This window comes from Vanacampus margaritifer, chromosome 18 (genome assembly GCF_051991255.1).
Source record: "Vanacampus margaritifer isolate UIUO_Vmar chromosome 18, RoL_Vmar_1.0, whole genome shotgun sequence".
Classification (NCBI taxonomy): domain Eukaryota; kingdom Metazoa; phylum Chordata; class Actinopteri; order Syngnathiformes; family Syngnathidae; genus Vanacampus; species Vanacampus margaritifer.
Genome location: NC_135449.1, coordinates 14348022 through 14371577, shown reverse-complemented (window position 1 = coordinate 14371577; position 23556 = coordinate 14348022). Strand labels below are relative to the sequence as shown.

The 23556-nt window shown below is 38.7% G+C and overlaps 1 protein-coding gene across 1 annotated transcript in view; it reads left to right on the top strand.

Moving 5' to 3' along the window:
- The window catches only part of LOC144037922 (uncharacterized), a 47604-nt gene that overhangs the window by 493 nt on the left and 23555 nt on the right, over nt 1-23556 (top strand). The window contains 4 exon segments of the mRNA XM_077549810.1: nt 226-651; nt 1994-3155; nt 21439-22614; nt 22700-23306. Coding sequence (XP_077405936.1) covers nt 226-651; nt 1994-3155; nt 21439-22614; nt 22700-23306 — 3371 coding nt within the window.

Below are 23556 nucleotides of genomic sequence, written 5' to 3'. Positions count from 1 at the left end.
ACTTCCTGCATTCACTAAAGGCCGCTGTCAGTTAGCAGCTTTGAGACGTGGAGGAAACTCGAAAAATAACACATTTAAGAATCTATGTAACACGGGTGATTGGAAATACATGCCAAAAGTATAACATCTTAAATGGAACTATTCCTGTAAGCATGATTGTACCATGTAAAGGAGAAGAGGTCACATTGTTGGATAAGGTTGTGTTTGATTTCTTGTGTCTTGCAGACATCAGTGAATATGTTTGTCCTGAGCAGCAGGAGCCAGAGCATCTTCACATTAAAAAAGAAGAGGATGATGAAGAGGCCCCCCACTTCAAAGAGGAAGAAGAGCAGCAACAGTCTCCTTTCATCAAAAAAGAGGAGGAGCCAGAGCACCCTTGCATGAAAGGAGAGAGAGAAGACCCTCCCGACATCAAAGAGGAGCAAGAGGAGAAGGATGTCTATCCATCGACTTGTGTCTCCTTGAAGAGTGAAGATGGTGCAAGTAAGGTGAGCAGAGGAGCGGAGCCTCCAAGCATCTGCTCATGTCAAAAAATGACTACTGAAGGTGATGGAGACCACCGTGGAGGATCACAAGAAGACGGCCTCCTAGCGCCACTATCAGATAGTGACGACGCTATGTCACACACTCTTCTCGATGATGAGTCTGAAGGTGATATGACATGTCAGACTGACAACAAGCGCTGGAAATGCTCTTGGTGTAGAAAAACTTATGCTCATAAAAGAGGTTTGAAAGAACACATGAGAATTCACACTGGTGGGAAACCGTTTGCCTGCTCAGTTTGTGGTCAAAGCTTCTCTCGGAAGGATAACTTAAAAAAGCACACAAGAACCCACACTGGTGAAAAACCTTTTGCCTGCACAGTTTGTGGTCAAAGATTCTCTGAGAAGGGAAGCTTAAAAGAGCACATAAGAACACACACTCGTGAGAAACCTTTTGCCTCAAAACATTTTCATTCACAATAAATAATCGAAGCTTTATGCGCTGGTGCGTCGTAAAAGTTACGGGTCATACTCCACGCCCGGTAGGTGGGGGCAATGCGCCTTTGCGTTGGTTTGCCAAACGCCAAACAAACTCCAGTACAAGATCACCCGGAGCATGGCGTTACATGGGTAAAGTTGAACGTTGCTTGCAATCGGCCAATGATTGAAAAACGAATTGTTGCCGATAGCACTGAACGGGCTCGACACAGTACGCACATGACTACTGCACAAAGACGGAGCCCATCAAACGTTTGTGTTCGGGTTAACTCGTCTAGTTGCGCTTTGAAGCTTCTCTGCCTAGCTTAATTTAGCATCGCTAGCCGGTAAAGCTTTATGACGTCGTCATAGCCGCCGCGTCAACGCTTCCAACTTCGGCGTCAACCATCATCATCATCGATTATGATCATCGTCGTCATCAATGTGCTCTTTAGCGTTGGTCGGCCAATGAGTGAAAAACGAATTGTTGCGAATAGTACTGAACGGGCTCGACACAGTACTCGTTGCGCTTTGAAGCTTCTCTGCCTAGCTTAATTTAGCTCGCTAGCCGCTAACCAAGACACGCGTTTGGTAGAAAGTGTTGAGATTCTCCTGTGAAAATGTGCGCAAGAAGGACAGCAAAGTACGCGGAGGAACTATGTGGGACAGAAGAGGAAAACGAGCGTTGTCGTCAACTAGTGGACGCAGTCAGACTTTGCCAGCAGCCACGTGTTGTGTTACACAGAGCAGGTTTGCACACTTTTTACTTTCCCTTGCTTAGCATTTAGTAAATGCTGTTTACTAGTGATGGAGAAACCGAAGTTAAACGTCCTGCATTCACGAAAGGCCGCTGTCAGTTAGCAGCTAGAGACGTGGACATTTAAGAATCTATGTAACACGGGTGATTGGAGGAAATATATGCCAAAAGTATAACATCTTAAATGGAACTATTCCTGTAAGCATGATTGTACCATGTAAAGGAGAAGAGGTCACATTGTTGGATAAGGTTGTGTTTGATTTCTTGTGTCTTGCAGACATCAGTGAATATGTTTGTCCAGAGCAGCAGGAGCCAGAGCATCTTCACATTAAAAAAGAAGAGGATGATGAAGAGGCCCCCCACTTTAAAGAGGAAGAAGAGCAGCAACAGTCTCCTTTCATCAAAAAAGAGGAGGAGCCAGAGCACCCTTGCATGAAAGGAGAGAGAGAAGACCCTCCCGACATCAAAGAGGAACAAGAGGAGAAGGATGTCTATATGTTGCCATCGACTTGTGTCTCCTTGAAGAGTGAAGATGGTGCAAGTGAGGTGAGCAGAGAGGCGGAGCCTCCAAGCAGCCACTCATGTCAAAAAATGACAACTGAAGGTGATGGAGACCACTGTGGAGGATCACAAGCAGACGGCCTCCAAGCTCCACTATCAGATAGTGACGACGCTATGTCACACACTCTTCTTGATGATGAGTCTGAAGGTGATATGACATGTCAGACTGACAACAAGCGCTGGAAATGCTCCCGGTGTAGGAAAACTTATGCTCTTAAAAAAGATTTGAAAGAACACATGAGAATTCACACTGGTGAGAAACTGTTTGCCTGCTCAGTTTGTGGTCAAAGATTCTCTCACAAGGGAAACTTAAAAAGGCACTCAAGAACCCACACTGGTGAGAAGCCTTTTGCCTGCTCAGTTTGTGGTCAAAAATTCTCTCAGACGGGAAATTTAAATGAGCACACAAGAACCCACACTGGTGAGAAGCCTTTTGCTTGCTCAGTTTGTGGTCAAAGCTTCTCTCGGAGAGAAAGCTTAGAAATACACACAATAACCCACACTGGTGACAAACCTTTTGCCTGCTCAGTTTGTGGTCAAAGATTCTCTCAGAAGGGACACTTGAACAGGCACACAAGAACCCACACTGGTGAGAAACCTTTTGCCTGCTCAGTTTGTGGTCAAAGCTTCTCTCAAAAGGGAGACTTAAAAAGGCACACAAGAACCCACACTGGTGAGAAGCCTTTTGCTTGCTCAGTTTGTGGTCAAAGCTTCTCTCGGAGAGAAAGCTTAGAAATACACACAAGAACCCACACTGGTGAGAAACCTTTTGCCTGCTCAGTTTGTGGTCAAAAATTCTCTCAGAAGGGAAACTTAAATGAGCACACAAGAACACACACTGGTGAGAAACCTTTTGCCTGCACAGTTTGTGGCGAAAGATTCTCTCACAAGTTTCAGGTCAAGAGACACAAGTGCCGGTGAAGAACGCAGTAATCAAGAAGCTTGCAATGAAAATGTAAATGTTTTGTACATTTAATAGTAAATGTAAAAGTATTTACTAAGGTAAATATTTACAAAAACATACTTTATTTTCTTTTTTTCTGGCATGATTTTTTTGTCTCATCTTGTAGTCTTTGTATAATCTGAAAGCCTCCTATGGGCAAGTGCTTAGAATTAGTGCTGGTGCAAAAACATTTAAAGCAATCCATGCACTTAATGCTATGATGTCCATAAGAAGTGATTGATTAGATGGACTGAAAAGAAACTGATGTTTCATGGGAAGGTTAAATGTGATTCTCAATGAAAGACAAATCAGCCTTCTCTGTCAATGAACTGGGTTAGATATGTTGACTTCCAAGCTATTCAGTGTTCAAAGTCCCTTTTATGTTATTTTTATTGTCAATGTTTTGTTATGATTATCATTCTATGATTCATTGCTGTATGCCTTATATCTAACTACGTTCTGCTTCCTCTGTTTCAGAATTGATAATTTGTAGTTTTTTGTTATTATTCATGCACAAATCAGGATTTTATTTCTCAAATGTTTTTATTACTCTTTAGGCATGAGACGTGGAGGAAACTCGGAAAATAGCACATTTAAGAATCTTATGTAACACGGGTGATTGGAAATATATGCCAAAAGTATAACATCTTAAATGGAACTATTCCTGTAAGCATGATTGTACCATGTAAAGGAGAAGAGGTCACATTGTTGGATAAGGTTGTCACTGTGTGCTGTTACCTGGCAAATCACTCTCCAACTGTCGTGTAGATGCATAGACGACCCAAGATGTACAGGTGTTTTGATTTTTATTATTTGTGTGCAACCTAAACTTGTAAACATTCTTCTTTTTTTTAACCATAATAAAAGAAAAATCACCAAGACTTGTAAACATTCTTTAAGCATAAAAAATGGTCATGTACTTAAGCAAATAAGTATAACTCTTTAAAGTGTACATTTGTGAACAGTGCAAAATTACAACACAAGGAAAAGCTAACATGTATGGTTAGTACAGAGCTAGTAACATTAGGTGCTTAGCTTTATTTGTGAGGTAAACTCAAATATTGAATAACAGGCTTAAATTAACTGACATACGTTTTTTAACTCGAACACTGAGGGCAAATCCCAAAATCTGACTGAGCTGTTGTGAGGTGTAAGCCAACACAACTCAAATAAAACCTTTCTTCATTTTTTTCTTTTTTTTTCTTGGAGAGCTCAGTATTGTTCATTCAGTAATTTTACCGATTTGACATGTCATCATCATTGCTCTATTTTTTTAATTTATTATTTTTTATCTTGTATGTACGTGTAAGAAGAGAGGTGATTAGCTCCAATGTCAGATGGTGAAGACGCGTCACACTCTCCTAACACTGATGAATATGAACAGTCTGACAGCAAACCTTGGAAATGTTCTCACTGTGGAAAAACTTTTGGCTGCAAGTATCAATTAAGAAAACACGTGATTGACCACACTGGTGACAAACCTTTTAACTGCTCAGTTTGTGGTCAAAATTTTGCTCGTGAGGGACACTAAACAATACACACAAGAACCCACACTGGAGAGAAGCCTTTTGCCTGCTCAATTTGTGGTCTAAGTTTCTCTGAGAAGGGAAACTTAAAAAAGCACATAAGAACACACACTGGTGAGAAACCTTTTGCCTGCACAGTTTGTGGTCATAAATTCTCTCAGAAGGGAAACTTAAAAAAGCACACGAGAACCCACACTGGTGAGAAACCTTTTGCCTGCTCAGTTTGTGATCAAAGATTTTCTCGGAGAGCAAGCTGAGAAAGTCACACAAGAACACACACTGGTGAGAAACCTTTTGCCTGCACATTTTGTGGTCAAAAATTCTCTCAGAAGGAAAACTTAAAAAAGCACACAAGAACCCACACTGGTGAGAAACCTTTTGCCTGCACAGTTTGTGGTCAAAAATTCTCTGAGAAGGGAAACTTAAAAAAGCACACAAGAACCCACACTGGTGAGAAACCTTTTACCTGCTCAGTTTGTGAGCAAAATTTTTCTCAGAAGGGAACCTTAAAAATACACGCAAGAACCCACACTAGAGAGAAACCCTTTGCCTGCTCAGTTTGTTGTCAAAGATTCCCAAGTCAGGCTAAAGCTAAGAGGCACAAGTGTGCTGGTGAGAATAGCAGTGATGAATGAAACTTGATATGATTTCATTTATGAATTTACATTTAAAATGGTGCTGAAATCATGTCTTCCGCTGAATAAATGAATGATTAGTGTACTTCTATTGTATGTATGTGTCTTGAGTTACCCTATTTTGAAATTGAATTTGTATTTAAAATGGCACGATGTATATATATATATATATATATATATATATATATAGAGAGAGAGAGAGAGAGAGAGAGAAATGTACCACAAGTATAATGAAACATTTTGATGTAATGGATGAGCCGTGGTTATGTCACATAAAGTCATGTTTAAGATGTGATGTATTTTTGAATTGTATTGGGTTGAAGCTAGAGTTTGCTAAACAAAGTAGAACCAGCACCCACATTAGAACACAAATTGGTTGTTAGTTAAATGAGTACAGTAAATGAACCACATATAAGGCATACCATGCTTCACATAGTCATATTTAATAATTATTTGATAAATACACATACTTAATCAATACGTACACATATTCAATCAATATACGGTATTTTTGTTTGCTGATATATTGAGTTCTATATATGCTTCTGGTTGGGTCCTTAGTCTGCTGTTTTATATAAGGCCCCAAGTTTCATAGGCAGTTGTGCACAGTAGATTACAGGCACCGCATAATTAACCAGTAACAGCTTGCGCTCATTAGTTAAGAATGATAAGATCTCCATGAATTTAGGCTGACACTAATATTTATGAGTTAGGAATGAAACATGATTGTTCTTGTTAATTTGTCATTAAATAGGAGATCTGTCATTAACTAGTGAGGCTAAAAGGTGATGACGTGTGCAAATACATTTATCTCAGTTTAATCACATATTTACAAACATGAACATGATTTTAGTGTGATATTTTATGAAACATTTGTATGGCTACAGAATTAGTCACAACACTGACAATGTAAAAGGGCATTGAGTGATTTAATGCAAACGGATAATGAATAACAGTTGACTTCTTTTAGAGTTACAGTAGGGAAAGTACACAAGCTCGCTGCACAGGGAGCTGGATTGTTCCAGAAAAATCCAGTTCTCTGCTCAGTTTGCAGAAGTTTGGGGCTTTTTCCCAACTCTTGTCTCACAGAGGCGAACTTGACAGCGTTAGGTGCTTTGGGAAAAGACCGTTTCTGTCTCCAAAATGCAGCTGTGTAAAAGTGCAGGGTTGAAAGGAGAAGTACAGGTATTTTATTGAAACTAGACAAATTTAAGGAACTAAAGTAGAAAGAGGAAGCCTTAGGAATTATTGGATTTATCATAGATTTAAGTGAGGTTGGCCACTCGACAACTCCACCTAAAACAAGCTATTTCACTTCAAAGCTTTTTTGCCCTCATCTATGGATTTTAACTTTTTCAATATTTGAGGAATAAATTATTTTTACCTTATAAGCGAGTGACTAAATGTGTCTTATCCTAAAAGTAGTAGGCCTATATAGTTTATCTTATCTTTTAATTACTTATGCTATCCGCTTTTTATTTCTTTGCTTGAGTTACTCAATCTTGGATGTAAGATTGATTTAAGGAACTTTTGAGTTGTAGCAGCTCTGTACTGTGAAATTAATTTGAGAGTCATTTATATTATTTCTAAATTGTTAATAAATATCCAAAATATTCCTCTTTTAGTTATTTTTTAACTTATTTTACAATAATACCAGAGTGAAAAAATATCTATTTTATGTATTTTTTTTCTAACTTTAATCAACTTGTTAGCTATTCAGAGTAGTTAAGAGTTTAAGTGATTTAAACAATTTTTTTTTAATTATCGGTTTATGAATTAAAGTTAGAGCAACTAGTTTAACAAACTTCCAACTTATTAGTAGAGCTCTCAAACTAAATTTTTTAAATCAGATAAATCACATTTTAGAATTTGGATTAAACACGATTGATTGCTTAATTAAAACTGCTTTTTTTTATCAACATTTTTTGCTCGTCAAATTTGAAGAACACCTGTTGTGTTTATTGTTTCGACATTGAATGTTATGAGGACGTCTTCAACATTTTTTGATCCACTGCACACTCTCATCCTCATTTTTTAATCAGTTAATTACTTGCATAATTTAAAATAAAATAAAAAATACACCAGTATTTTGACACGAACAAATATTCTGAATGTCATACACAAACATTTATTAAATGCTTGTAGGCATATAGTTATGTTTATTGCTCAAACACAATCTGTGCTACCTTTAACCCTGGAGAACCCACGGGGTCAAATTTGGCCCCTATAAATTCTGCTACTCAAATAGCAAAGACCTTTTTTTTTTTTTACAAATTTAACTTCAAAAGTCCAGAGTGCCACTTCTGACCCCTGCATGGAGCCATCTAGTGGATGAATATTGCAGTTACATGAGCCAGAGTGGTGGTGACAAGATGGCTAAAATGCAACAAATAAAACAAAAAAATATATTGTTCAATGTAGCTGTGTATTTGATTGATTATTTTCTTAGATTCAAAATAGTTTACTGACAGTTTTTGTTATTCAGATTTTTTGAAATGATACCCCTAAATCCCAAATGGTCAAATTTCGCCCTAATCCTAAATTAGGGAATAAATTGAAAAAAAACATTGAAAAACATATATTTTGGTGTTCAGTGAATTTATAGCAGTCATTTAATGTATAATTCATAATTTTCCAAAGAAGAAAAGGGTTCTTGGGTTCTCCAGGGTTAAGTAACCATTCGCTGTCAAGATAATGGCTAATCTGTGGTCAAAATTAATAGTGTGATTAATACAATATTTTTTTGGAATTAATTAGTTAACGCTTTAACTTTGACTGTACTACTGGGACTAGCTTTAGTATAATTAAACTTTTTTGGGGGGATAATTTGACAATAGAACTATTAATCAACATAGTTTATAGTTTCTATCTTGTACTTAAGTTTTGCCCATTTAGTTAAAGGGTTAAAGGGTCAGTAATGTGAAAAATCAACATGTTTGGAGCCATGTTAAAATGATAATTATTATTACTTATAAGACGCAAAACAAATCAATTCTTATTTGTTTAATTTATTGAAAGTTTGTTTTTATTTATTTATTTTAAGCAAAAAGCTTTGACGCTATAAGAAAAAAAGCTGTATTGGAAGGTTCTGGTTGGAACAGGCTGCTTGGCTCGGTTACTGCTCCTCTGTGTTTGTGTCCATCAAACATCCATATTATTGGGGCAACTATTTTATTGTTGGGACAAAAGCGACCAGGGAAAGGTTAGTTTTCACAGGTCACTTATCACCGCCATTAGCTCTGCGTGCTAAACTGGCATTGGCCACCACTAACGTTAGCCGGCTAGCTGAACAAACTCCCAAAAATGTCGGCCAGCAAAAGAATGAAGAAGAAGAGGCCCTCTGAAGAAGCTTACGCTAAAGCGCTCCACTGCGGCTCAGAAGATGACGACGGGGGAGGTAAATGCTCCTTAGCTCTTTCTAACTACTGCTACGTGAATCTTTTGCTCCCTTCCACATAGTGTCACAAGAGAAAACTCCAAGTGAGAAAAATGCTCCTTTGAGAAAAAGATCAGCTGCTGACTTTAAAGATGAAGACGCTGCAGTTGCTGTTGGATAGTCTGATAATTTACTTCATTTATCCACAATTCAATATTTCTTTAATTATTTATTCATGATTTAGAGCTGCTAACTAATGAGCTCAATGGTTTGTTTGTAGGAGTAAAGTTAACAACATGTTGGAGTGCTTTGGAGGTAAGAACGCACTTGTCATGAACAATTTCAATGTCCGCCCAACACTATATTTAGTGAGTTTTGTTCATTTAAAAAGTTAATAAAAAACATCTACAGATAATAATAGCAAACCAGCTTTTTTTTAATTGTAGAAAAACAGGACATTGTTTGAAGTTTCCATTGCAGAATATTTGCAACAAATTTACAACATCAAATCAATTTAAATGACATGACTATTTTGCAAAGGTACCCACACCATCCACTGAAGGTTTGCAATGTTGTCAAAGGTGAGGGAATCATTCCGTCCCGCAGGTTCACCTCGGTGTGAAATGTCATTGTGGACAACATTGTCCATCATCCAACAATGTGTGTGCTTCCGTCCTGTGTTGTGTACGTGTGTTCAATCATCTTTGTGTGTGTGTGTGTGTGTGTGCGTGTGTGTGCTTGCGCACAGCCGACATCAACAAGTTGATGCTCACCAAGCGCAAGCGTCTGGAAACTCTGACCAAGATTTGCATGAACGGAGGGCAGCAGAAAATGGAACAAATGTGGAACAACTACCACAAGCAAAGGTACTGTATGGTATGCCTGCATGTGCATGACGTCATGCATCGTCCAACACACCTCTTGTGCTCTACCTGGCTCAATGATGTGGTGCTGGTGTGCATGTGTGCAGGCAGAAGATGACTCAGGAGTGTTCTCAGCAGTTGTCGTCAGTCCTGCAGCAGTGGCAGACGGAAGTGGAGCAAATGAAGGAGCAGGAGGAGAAGCTCAATGTGCGAGCACACATACACACGAACACACGAAACAATACATGAGGCATGTGACTAGAGCTGAGACATTTGTACAATTTCTTTTGGGACTTCTTGACTTGAAAGTACAGACCACTTTGATCACATAGAAGGGAGAAAAAAATGTTATAGCCTACATCTAATATATTAAGGGTGGTCATCTCTCCAATAAAAGACAGTTTGTATATCTAGATGCATGGGATGCGATACGATTCAAGGAGGGTTCAATTAAGTGGGCTTATGATTCAATTTGATTTCATTTGATTTGATTCGGTCCAGCTCATATAACGCAATTGACATTCTATGGATGAATTTGTCAGTACTGTGAATGGGGCATCTCGACTGCTACTTAACACTGCAACATGTTACACAACAAACCAGTAACTCAACCACAATTGAGGCATTTTCTGCACTGGCAATTTCAAACAATGTCCTGTTTTTCTACAATAAAAAGATAGACATCTGATATAATGTTGTTTTCCCCAAAAATCGGATACATCAATAAATAGGGAAAAAAACTCTTTGACAAATCGTTAGTGAGCAGCTCCAAAAAAGTGCAGCTAATCTGTGTGATTGGCTCTTTGAAGGTCTAATCATGCAACTCTCCATTCCATGTGACACCGTGTGTGTGTTTTCAGAATCTGATGATCCAGCAGCAGAATGTGGTCCAGCAGAGCAAAGTTCTTCAGAAGCAGAAAGTGGAGGCCATGCAAGGGCTCTTCAAGCACTTTGTCAAGGTCAAAACAGCAACAGGCAGCTTTCCTGTCAGGATTTCACATTTTTAGTTTGGAATGTGAAATCTAGGGAAGGTTGGACACACACACATACACACACGCACACACACTTCCGTCTTCCTTCTACAAACAAGTTTTTAACCTTCAGGCCTTGTTGGGTTTGACTTCCACATTCAGATATGGTCTAGCAATTTAAAGATTTTTGTGTGGGAATGTTTTTCTGCAGACGGCAACGAACGCTTCATTCAGCCTGTTTACTTATAATGTAACCCAAACAAAACATATGAGCTCATCTTTCAAAACAGGTGGCAGCACTTCTTGTGATTAAAATTTCGATGCCTTCTTAAAGGTGCATTGTGCCGTATTTATAATATTAATAACATTAAAGTTTTTTCTACATCATGCATGCTCTACCAATGCCCAGATGAGTATGAAGAGCACTGACTGTTTTATTCTGACTGCAGCTATCAGCTTTTATCTTTCCTTTATAGTAGAGTGTGCGGACCCTGCACAATCCAGTTTCTTTGTGGAGGGGAGGGGTGGAGTTTTTCTCACCTCAAGTCATGTCTTCCTTTGTCACCTGTGGCTGTCGCGCACCATGAACGAGCCTGTCACAGATGGCTGCAGTTACGCTTTGGGCCAGAGGTGGCAGTCACGAGTAAAAAAAAAAAGTGACAAACTGCGCAAAGATCCTTTAACTATAACCCCACTCAGCATCTGCGTTTAAAATGTGAATTGGATTGGAGCTGTCAAAATGAATCCTTTACAATAATTGCTTAAGTAATTTTTTCAGATTTTTCAGGAAACACACAAAATGTAATCATTTTCATCATGAGGAGATGATTTGGTCCCCGCAAAAATTGCAAAAAAAAAAACAAGACTTGGCAATTATTATAAGACGATTTGGTAAATGGCGAAACCCTGCAGCAGGATACCTAACAGCCATACATGCTTTAAACATCTACAATGGCTTTAGACTTTGTTTGCGCTCTCAGATTTGTACAAAGAAATGCTGGCCAGTTTAACCACCATTTAATTGAACTAATTGGTAGGAGAGTTCGTCTGTTAGAGACGAAGTACTGCTTTTATGGCCTAAAATGGTCTAGAATTATTGTGAATAAATTTTGAAAAGCTTGAAATTGTTTGACAGTTTATCCAAAATCGGAGGGGGATTTTGGGCGTGAAGTTGATTGCTTGAGCCGTGTACCGGGTGCGCTTCCTTTTTCACCGCCGTTATGATTCATTGCTATTTATTACATAAGGCCTTTACAAAAATACAAATCAGCTGTATACTGTACCAAAAACAGAATGTCTAAGAGACTTGACTAGATAGCACCTACTGCTATACGCTCCTTTGAGCTACTAAGCTAACATCCATGCATTCTATTAGCTTTGATGGGACGGTCGGGCCTGCCATCATGGCCGCCACGTAGGCACATCTATTATGGACTATGTGCCACGGAACTTTGTTTCTGTTTCCGGTTTGCGACGTGTGGGCCGCGTCCCAGTACTTGCGCTTCCGCCTTTGTACCCCTCGGTTGCGTGTTCCCGTCGACCGGTGCGAGGCTGTGAGTGTGTAGTGTCTGTCTCAGTGTCCGAAGCTTTTCAGATAGACGAGACGCCCTCCCACCGATGAGCGGGAGCGGGGGTGCGAGTGTTTGAACGCGTCCAGCGGTGGCCGTAAACGGCGCTGATGTGTAGAACCCGGAAGCCCGTGGCATCTACCCCATTGCGGCCAATTCAGGAAATAACAGACTTTGAGCATGCGATTGTTCCGTATCTCGTATCTCAAGGCACTGCTGGACATCTGAAAAAAATAATGTGAGTATTCACGTTTGTCCATCTCATTTCATTCGATGGCTTCCCCAACTTTCATCACATTTTTTTTCTTTTTTTTTTTTTTTTTACTCAGAGCTCAGTATTGTTCATTCGATTTGACATGTCATCATTGCTCTCCTTTTTTATTTTTTATTAAAAAAAATTCTATATATATATTTATATAAATATATATATTTTTTTTTTTTTTGTATGTGTGTGTGTGTGTGCGTGCGTGCGTGCGTGCGAGCATGTGTGTATTCATCAGTTCACCTAAAACCTATTAAAAAAAATCCCATACTAATAATAATAAATTGCCAAATGCAGAAACATCAATGTAAGTTATCACGATGTGGTGGCTCTCGCTAACAGGCAGAATTAAGTAACCAGAATTAGGTTAAAAAATTCTATATACGTAGACCATGTTTCTATAAATTTTGATATTTGGTTTTTATTTGAGGCAGATATTTTTTCCATTAAAATGTGATTTATGAGGAGGTTAGACCATTGGTCGATATTCAGAGTCTGTTTATTTTTCCAGTTAACAAGAATTGTTTTTTTTGCGATAGTAAGGGCTACAAGTGTAGATTGAAATTGTTTATGTGGTAAGTCAGTTGTTGTTAGGTCACCTAGCAAACACAAGTTTGGAGATAAAGGTATCCTACAGTCCAAAATAGCGGAAAGTTTTTCTAAGACTTTAGTCCAGAAATACATAACCGGAGTACATAACCATAAAGCATGAACATAAGTGTCTGTAGTGTTTTGTTAACATTGGAGACAAATGTCGGAGTCTGAGAGTCCCATTTTCTTCATCATATATTGAGTAATGTATGTTCTGTGAATAATTTTATATTGGATAAGTTGTAAATTTGTGTGTTTTGTCATTTTAAATGCGTTTTCACAAACTTGAATCCAAAAGTCAGGTTCCGGAGCTATAGACAAGTCTGTCTCCCATTTCGAGATGGGTAAAGACATTTTATCAGTATATGAAAGTAACTTATATATATTTGAAAGTTTTTTTGTTGTTGTCGGAGAAAGCTTGTTAATATCTTTAGCTAAAACAGGCAGTTGGAGCGTACCCCGAAGTGTTGGAATTTTTTTCTTTATCATATTTTTAACTTGTAGATAATGTAAAAAATTTCCGTTTTTTCTTTTGTATTTTTGGAGCAAGGATGTATATGATATAAACATATTATCTGAGAAGAGATGGTGGAGATGTGTAATTCCTTTCTGCTCCCACACACCTAAATAAAACGGTTGGTTGTTAAGTTGAAAGTCGGGGTTATGCCATAGGGGAGAAAGCCCACATGGCTCCACTTGGGCCTTTGTAATTTCTAGTGCCTTCCACCAGGCAGTCAGGGTGGCGGAAATCATTGGGTTTTTAAAACAATTATGTCGCTTAATCGATGTTGTAATAAAGAGTAAATCTAGAAGTCTGAGGTTATTACAATCCTTCTGTTCTAGTTCCAGCCAACAGTTAGTGTCTCTGTTGGGTTGTGCCCATAGAACGATATATTGTAGCTGGTGAGCTATATAGTAGTACATAAAATTTGGTGCCTCTAGACCACCTTTGGATTTACTTTTCTGAAGAGTAGATAGACTAATCTTTGCTTTTTTTTTATTCCAGTAAAATTTTGGAACGGCTGAGTCCAACAACTGGAACCATTTAGCCGTAGGTTTAAATGGAATCATTGAGAAAAAATAGTTTATTTTGGGTAAAACTTTCATTTTAATGGTGGCTATTCGTCCTATTAGAGAAATAGGAAGATTATTCCAGCGCTCCAAGTCACTATAAATGTTATCCAGAAGTGGAGAAAAGTTTAAATGAATTAAATCAGTTAATTTAGGTGAGATTTTTATGCCTAAGTATTTTAAATTACCTATAGGAAATGAGTAGTGTGGGTCCTGGTTTGCAGGGTTCCATGAATTTTCTGTAATAGGTAGAAGTGTTGATTTTGTCCAGTTAATAGAATAGTCTGATAACTGTGAGAATTTAGTTATTAAGTTAAATACTTCCCCTAACGAAGTAGCCGGCTTTTCTACATAAAGTAAGATATCATCGGCATATAGATTAATCTTATGTTCTGTTACCCCAGAGTGAATTCCTTGAATCCTTCTTTCCTGGCGTATGGCTAATGCAAGTGGCTCAATAAATATTGCAAATAATAAAGGGGATAGTGGGCATCCCTGTCTTGTGCCTCTCTGTAAAGTAAAGCTCTGAGATATAATCCCATTAGTAGTAACTGTAGCTTTAGGGGAATCATATAATACTGATACCCAGTGGATAAATGATTTCCCAAAGCCAAATTTATTTAAAACAGCAAAGAGGAAGGACCAGTTAACTTTGTTGAAAGCTTTTTCTGCATCCAATGATATAATAACTGCCTTTTTATCATGCCGCTGTGACATGCTAATAAGGTTAAAGAGTCTCCTAATATTATTAGTAGAGTGACGATCTTTAATAAAGCCTGTTTGGTCGCTATGAATGATTGTCGAGATTACTGTTTCTAGTCTAGATGTGAAAGCCTTAGTGATAATTTTAATATCAGTGTTAATTAGTGAAATCGGACGGTAACTTGATGGAAGGGTGGGGTCTTTTTCTGGCTTTAATAAAAGTTTAATTGCTGCTGTATTTATGTGTGGGCGTATATAACCATTAGTTTTGATTTCTGTTACTACTCTTAAGAATAGTGGAGCAAGCATTAACCAGAAGTGCTTAAAAAATATAGCCGGATAACCATCCGGGCCAGGTGCTTTGCCATTAGGCATACTATCTTGAGCACTGTACAACTCGTTTATAGTAAGTGGTGCATCTAACATGTCTTTATATTCAGTAGTTAACTGAGGTATATTTAAGCTACTGAGGAATGCCTCAATATGCTCAGGGTTAGGCTTATTAGTTTCTGAGTATAGGTTGCGATAATAGTTATAAAAAATGTGATTAATTTCTTCTGGTGATTGTGTGCATTCACCAGTTGTCCCTTTAATAGCCGTTATAAGAGATTTTTCCCGATTGCGTTGAAGTTGGTTTGCAAGAAATTTACCTGATTTGTTATTATATTCAAAGTTGTTGTATCTCAATTGTTGTATTATAAATTCTGTCTTTTTAGTTAGCATATCGTCTAATTGTATTTTTGTATTTTGTAAGTCAGTCCATATTTGGTTATTTGGGTTTATTGCGTACTCATCCATCAGTTGTTTAATTTTATCTTCCAAGTCTTTTTCTAATTTTTGCTCCTGTTTCTTTTTATAAGATGAATATGATATAATTTTACCTCTAATTACTGCTTTCCCAGCTTCCCAGAGAAGAGATGGGGATAGGTCTGGAGAATCATTTATTTCCAAAAAGTCTGCCCACTCTTTTCTTATAATTTTATCAAACTCTGCGTCGTTTAGCAGTGAGATGTTAAAACGCCATGTCGGTGGTGGTTTAAAGGTATAATCAACTTGTAGGGAAAGGGAGACTGGTGCATGGTCGCTAATAATAATAGGATGTATTTTTGTAACAGTTTTATCAGCAATAGAGTTATTTGTAAGAAAATAATCGATTCTTGAAAAAGACCTGTGCACAGCGGAAAAGAAGGTAAATTCCTTCTTATTTGGATTTTTAAGTCTCCAGCTGTCGACGAGGCCAAAATCATCCATACATTCCCCTATTACTTTAGTAGATTGTAATCGCCTTATACATGTTGTATTATTAGAACGGTCAATTAATGGATTTAAGACTGTGTTAAAGTCTCCTCCAATAATAATAGTAGAGTTGAGAACAGCTGTGAGAAAAATTCATGGAATAAGGCCGGATCATCATTATTAGGGGCATATAAATTACCAAGTGTATATATTTTATTAAATATAGTCACCTGAATAATAATGTATCGGCCCTCTGGGTCTGTTATTGTATTATTTAGAGTAAATTCTTATGTATGAGTATACAGACTCCTCTTTGTCTACTGTTATAAGGGGCAGAGTACGCTTGGCTTAAATTCTTATCAATAAGTAATTTTTCTTCAGATTTTTGTAGGTGGGTTTCTTGTAGGAGGCAAATATCTGCTTTTAATTTTAAGAGATGGTCTAAAGTTTTTATTCTTTTTGCTTGTGAGCGAGCGCCACAAACATTCCTGGAAACCAGAACTAATTTATGCATACAAACAATATAGACTCGGTCCTGTGTATATATATATCTGCATAGGCCATTTGTCAATATTGGCATGTTATAGGATAGAATCAAAGTGGTTAGGTGGTTTATGTAATTTGTGTAAAATATGAGGTGACGTGTAAGTAAATATAACAGTGAAAAAACGGGTAGGGAGGTGAAAGTGAAGGAAGTTAGTGGGGGATTAAACATAAAAATACACCAGTAACTGGTAACCTAAGCGAGATTTTTTGTTTAAATATACTTTAGATATAGTTATGTATTTAATAATATATTTATAATATAGCCTAAACATAATGAGTATTCATATTTTAGGTTTTATAACCACATATACAGTATATGTATACATCTAATAATCAAACAAAGTTTAGTTCCACCAATGCCATTTGGAACAGCCAGGGAGTGGAGTTGGGGTTCCGGAATAGTTGGCCATCGATGTATAGTTTATCGACGACCATCGCAGTCCGTTTACCCTCCTGCCTATTTTGTTTCATTATGGAAACAGTACCTTTCGCCGCTCATTAATCTCTCTCGGGAATTGGTCGTTCATTCCAAATGAGGTCCCTTTAAGCTCCCGTCCTTTACTTTTAACGAATTCTTTCTGTTTAAAATGCTCAAACTTGGCGATAATAGGACGGGGTCTGTTGCCCCTACGGGCTCCAAGCCGATGTACCCGGTGAAAAGAGATGTTATTTACCGACTCCTGAGGAATTTTTAACGACGTCGTCATAATTTTTTTTATCTCAACCTCTGGATTGTCAGAGGTATTCTCGGATATTCCTGAGAATATTAAATTCTCCCGCATGCTACGGGATTGAACATCCAGAACAGTTTATTTTAGTGTTTTATTCTCCTTTTTAACAGTTTCCATCTCGGCTGAAACAGCCGCGAGTGAAGAGCGTAACTCGGCATTATCCCGTTGGAGGTCACTTACATGTTGGCTAACGAATTCCAAGCTTACCCTTAATTCTTTGACGTCCTCGCTGTTTAGGGAGAGGACATCTAATTATTTATTTATGGACTCCAGCATACTGACCGAAACCTCCGTAGTGGCTAGGTTGTCCGTGTCCGTCGCTGAATCATTTTTCCTCTTTTTCGAAGGTTTTCTCGACGGTTTCTCGACGGAAGGATTCTCCATCGCGCAGCTGTAAAAATATCCGTCGATGAAGCGTTCAAGGTCCTCCACGTTGGGTGGTATTCCAAATCTGTCGGATAAAAAAGAGAAGAAAAAAAAGAAAGACAAGATACAGTATATGATGGTTAAATTCGGATTAGTTTAGTATAATAGAGCTAGTTCTATCTTAGCAGCAGGGTGCCGCCATGTTGGGGTTTCCCGGTCTCGCTGTAGGTCTCGCGATAGTCACAGCATCTCGCGCAAGCGTCCAAGCTTCATAATCAGAGTCTGTTTCAGAATCAGAGTCTTCATCACATTTGCATCAACACAAACTGAAATAGTTCAAATCAAGGAAGTGAGTTGGACTCAAACAGCCAAATGGAATCTTCTTGTTTTTCTTCTCATTGCGGCGTTTGGCATATGCAGAACATGGGGGAGATGGAGAAGAGCCACGAGGACGTCCTGCATCGGGCACAGCAGGAGCTGAGAAAGGAGATGGCCACCATGCAGAAGAAGATCCTCATGGACACTGAGTCGAGTCCTGCCGCTGACATGAAATCATCTTGCACTTTGTCCCTTGGCAGCAACAACAGGAAATGGCGTCCGTGCGCAAGTTCCTGCAGACCATGCTCTTCTAGACTCCTCTCAACTCATCTTGCTCATGTTACCGGACGGTGTCATCATTTGTTCTTCTTGGCCATGCGTGTTCTTCTTCTGTTCAGTGTTGAAAAGATGACATCAAGCGCTTCATTCTTGGTGTCTGTACACTTATGCAACCTCTAGGTAACACTGTTGTTCTCCTAGTGCTAGGAAAAACTGCAAATGTTTATAAACCCTCAATTTCATTTGCTGTCATTTTTACTGTAATCGTTCACTAATCAAATAAATGACAGGTCGCTAATCAATGCCAGGGCACGTGGAAACAAGTATTCACAGTCACGACAAATCAGAGTCTTCATTTTTTTTGCAATGTGGAAACACCTACGGAAGCGCCAGGAGAACATGTTACAGCCGGACCCGGGGGCTGGAGCTTCTTGATAGTGATAGTTTTTCTGCAGTGAATTATGAGCTTGTATTTCCAAATAGATTCAATTGAAATTGATGATTGCTTAAATTAAACTGGCTTTAGCGTTGAGTATATTCTTCATATTCTGCAATTTAGGAACAGTTTTGTTGGTTTTGTACATTTTTTTCCAGTTTTTCGAAAAGGGAACCCTCAGAAACTATGGGAAAGGCGCCAAGCCAGGACAGGTCACAGCGACACAACGGCCTAGCTCAAGTCACCCATCTAATCATTAAGAGGCCTAATATAACAAGCTTGACTTAAAATAGGTTTGTCTGAAATAATTAGTGAAAGACAATCTGTTTTTTAAAAGGTAAGTCAAGTCACACTAACATTAAACTTGTATGGGATTTGCTTCATTATAGTCAAATAGTTGATGAAAGAGGATTTATTTTGTTTTTAGATTTGTATATCTTTAGACTCAGTGGAGCACCCTTTTATTATACCCCCCCCCCCCCCCCCCAACTTCAGGTTATTTGGGTTTTGAGAAGAAATGTATAGACATTATTGGAATGCTTTATAAATGGATTAATAGTTCAGTGGCCTTAGGTCATGGCACTTCCCCCAGGTTTGACATTGAGATGAATTCGACAGGGTTGTGGGAGTTCACCATTACTGTTTATAATGGTTGCTGAAATGTCATCTATTTTATTAAGAACCAGTAGGATTAGAGGGCTGAAGGTAATGGAGCAGAAAATTGTGATAAAACAATTAGCAGATGATGCAACTTAATTTTTGGAAATGCAATTCCGATCTCTTTAAGAATGATGGCGAAAGAAGATGTTCGGAATTCTGGAGCATTGGGGGAATGGATTTTTGTGGTTATAAATGTAATAACAAGGTTATCAGGAAAGTGCTGTTAGATGAATATTATTGTAATCCCATTACGAGGTCATATATTGTGAAACAATTTGTTATTGACAATGTTTGTTATTGATTTGTTATAGAAAGTCCTCTTACAAATATAATTTCTGTTGGTTTTAATTTTTATTTTAGTGTTTTTTTGTTTTGTTTTTTGTTTACCTTTTTATTTTCTACGTTCAATTGCATTGTTAGAATACTTATGCTCAGTCTATGTCTAGCAATTTGTCATTTGATGATACGAGTGCCTTGTGTTTGTTTGTGTATAATTGTTCAATTAAAAAAAAACACTGAACTGGGTTAATTTAGTTTCATGATTGGATATAATTAATTTGTTATAGAAAGTCCTCTTGCAAATATAATTTCTGTTGGTTTTAATTTTTTTTTATATAAAAAAAAAACACTGAACTCGGTTGATATTGACCATAATGCATTGCGACTATGAAAAACACATGGCGCGAGAATCAAATTAATATATACTGTACTATGGAAAGAATTAATGCGTTTTAATTGAAAACATTTGCAACAAAGGAATTCAAGAACAGTTTTAAAACATTTTCATTCAAAATAAATAACGCTGGTGCGTCGTAAAACTGACGGGTCACACTCCACGCCCGGTAGTTGACGGCAATGCGCCTTTGCGTTGGTTTGCCAAACGCCAAACAAACTCCAGTAGAAGAAGATCACCCGGAGCATGGCGTTACATGGGTAAAGTTGAACGTTGCTTGCAATCGGCCAATGATTGAAAAACGAATTGTTGCCGATAGTACTGAACGGGCTCGACACTGTACGCACATGACTACTGCACAAAGACGGAGCCCATCAAACGTTTGTGTTCGGGTTAACTCGTTGCGCTTTGAAGCTTCTCTGCCTAGCTTAATTTAGCTCGCTAGCCGCTAACCAAGACACGCGTTTGGTAGAAAGTGTTGAGATTCTCCTGTGAAAATGTGCGCAAGAAGGACAGCAAAGTACACGGAGGAACTATGTGGAACAGAAGAGGAAAACGAGCGTTGTCGTCAACTAGTGGACGCAGTCAGACTTTGCCAGCAGCCACGTGTTGTGTTACACAGAGCAGGTTTGCACACTTTTTACTTTCACTTGCTTATCATTTAGTAAATGCCGTTTACTAGTGATGGAGAAACCGAAGTTAAACTTCCTGCATTCACTAAAGGCCGCTGTCAGTTAGCAGCTAGAGACGTGGAGGAAACTCGAAAAATAACACATTTAAGAATCTGTGTAACACGGGTGATTGGAAATATATGCCAAAAGGATAACATCTTAAATGGAACTATTCCTGTAAGCATGATTGTACCATGTAAAGGAGAAGAGGTCACATTGTTGGATAAGGTTGTGTTTGATTTCTTGTGTCTTGCAGACATCAGTGAATATGTTTGTCCTGAGCAGCAGGAGCCAGAGCATCTTCACATTAAAAAAGAAGAGGATGATGAAGAGGCCCCCCACTTCAAAGAGGAAGAAGAGCAGCAACAGTCTCCTTTCATCAAAAAAGAGGAGGAGCCAGAGCACCCTTGCATGAAAGGAGGGAGAGAAGACCCTCCCGACATCAAAGAGGAGCAAGAGGAGAATATGTTGCCTTCGACTTGTGTCTCCTTGAAGAGTGAAGATGGTGCAAGTGAGGTGAACAGAGGGGCGGAGCCTCCAAGCAGCCACTCATGTCAAAAAATGACAACTGAAGGTGATGGAGACCACTGTGGAGGATCACAAGCAGACGGCCTCCTAGCTCCACTATCAGATAGTGACGACACTATGTCACACACTCTTCTCGATGATGAGTCTGAAGGTGATATGACATGTCAGACTGACAACAAACGCTGGAAATGCTCTCGGTGTAGGAAAACTTATGCTCATAAAAGAGGTTTGAAAGAACACATGAGAATTCACACTGGTGAGAAACATTTTGCCTGCTCAGTTTGTGGTCAAAGATTCTCTCAGAAGGGAAGCTTAAAAATGCACTCAAGAACCCACACTGGTGAGAAACCTTTTGCTTGCTCAGTTTGTGGTCAAAAATTCTCTCAGAAGGGAAATTTAAATGGGCACACAAGAACCCACACCGGTGAGAAGCCTTTTGCTTGCTCAGTTTGTGATCAAAGATTCTCTCAGAAGGGAAACTTAAAAATGCACTCAAGAACCCACACTGGTGAGAAACATTTTGCCTGCACAGTTTGTGGTCAAAAATTCTCTCAGACGGGAAGCTTAAAAAAGCACACAAGAACCTACACTGGAGAAAAACCTTTTGCCTGCTCAGTTTGTGGTCAAAGGTTTTCTGAGAAGGGAAACTTAAAACAACACACAAGAACCCACACTGGAGAAAAACCTTTTGCCTGCTCAGTTTGTGGTCAAAGGTTTTCTGAGAAGGGAAACTTAAAACAACACACAAGAACCCACACTGGTGAGAAACCTTTTGCCTGCTCAGTTTGTGGTCAAAGATTATCTGAGAAGGGAAGCTTAAAAAAGCACACAAGAACACACACTGGTGAGAAACCTTTTGCCTGCACAGTTTGTGGTCAAAAATTCTCTCGGGAGGATAACTTAAAAAGGCACACAAGAACCCACACTGGTGAGAAACCTTTTGCCTGCTCAGTTTGTGGTCAAAGATTTCCTGAGAAGGGAAACTTAAAACAACACACAAGAACCCACACTGGTGAGAAACCTTTTGCCTGCTCAGTTTGTGGTCAAAGATTCTCTGAGAAGGGAAGCTTAAAAAAGCACACAAGAACCCACACTGGTGAGAAACCTTTTGCCTGCACAGTTTGTGGTCAAAAATTCTCTCGGAAGGATAACTTAAAAAGGCACACAAGAACCCACACTGGTGAGAAAGCTGTTGCCTGCTCAGTTTGTGGTCAAAGATTCTCTCAGAAGGGAAACTTAAAAATGCACTCAAGAACCCACACTGGTGAGAAACATTTTGCCTGCACAGTTTGTGGTCAAAAATTCTCTCAGACGGGAAGCTTAAAAAAGCACACAAGAACCTACACTGGAGAAAAACCTTTTGCCTGCTCAGTTTGTGGTCAAAGGTTTTCTGAGAAGGGAAACTTAAAACAACACACAAGAACCCCACACTGGTGAGAAACCTTTTGCCTGCTCAGTTTGTGGTCAAAGATTATCTGAGAAGGGAAGCTTAAAAAAGCACACAAGAACACACACTGGTGAGAAACCTTTTGCCTGCACAGTTTGTGGTCAAAAATTCTCTCGGGAGGATAACTTAAAAAGGCACACAAGAACCCACACTGGTGAGAAACCTTTTGCCTGCTCAGTTTGTGGTCAAAGATTTCCTGAGAAGGGAAACTTAAAACAACACACAAGAACCCACACTGGTGAGAAACCTTTTGCCTGCTCAGTTTGTGGTCAAAGATTCTCTGAGAAGGGAAGCTTAAAAAAGCACACAAGAACCCACACTGGTGAGAAACCTTTTGCCTGCACAGTTTGTGGTCAAAAATTCTCTCGGAAGGATAACTTAAAAAGGCACACAAGAACCCACACTGGTGAGAAAGCTGTTGCCTGCTCAGTTTGTGTTCAAAGATTCTCTGAGAAGGGAAGCTTAAAAATGCACTCAAGAACCCACACTGGTGAGAAACCTTTTGCCTGCTCAGTTTGTGGTCAAAGATTCTCTGAGAAGAAAAGCTTAAAAGGGCACATAAGACTCCACACTGGTGAGAAACCCTTTGCCTGCACAGTTTGTGGCCGAAGCTTCTCTCACAAGTTTCAGGTCAAGAGACACAAGTGCTGGTGAAGAACGCAGTAATCAAGGAGCTTGCAATGAAAATGTAAATGTTTTGTACATTTAACAGTAAATGTAAAAGTATTTACTAAGGTAAATATTTACAAAAACTTACATTGTTTTATTTTTTTCTGGCATGATTTTTTTTGTATCATCTTGTAGTCTTTGTATAATCTGAAAACCTCCTATGGGCAAGTGCTGAGAATTAGCGCTGGTGCAATTTTTTTTAAAGTAATGC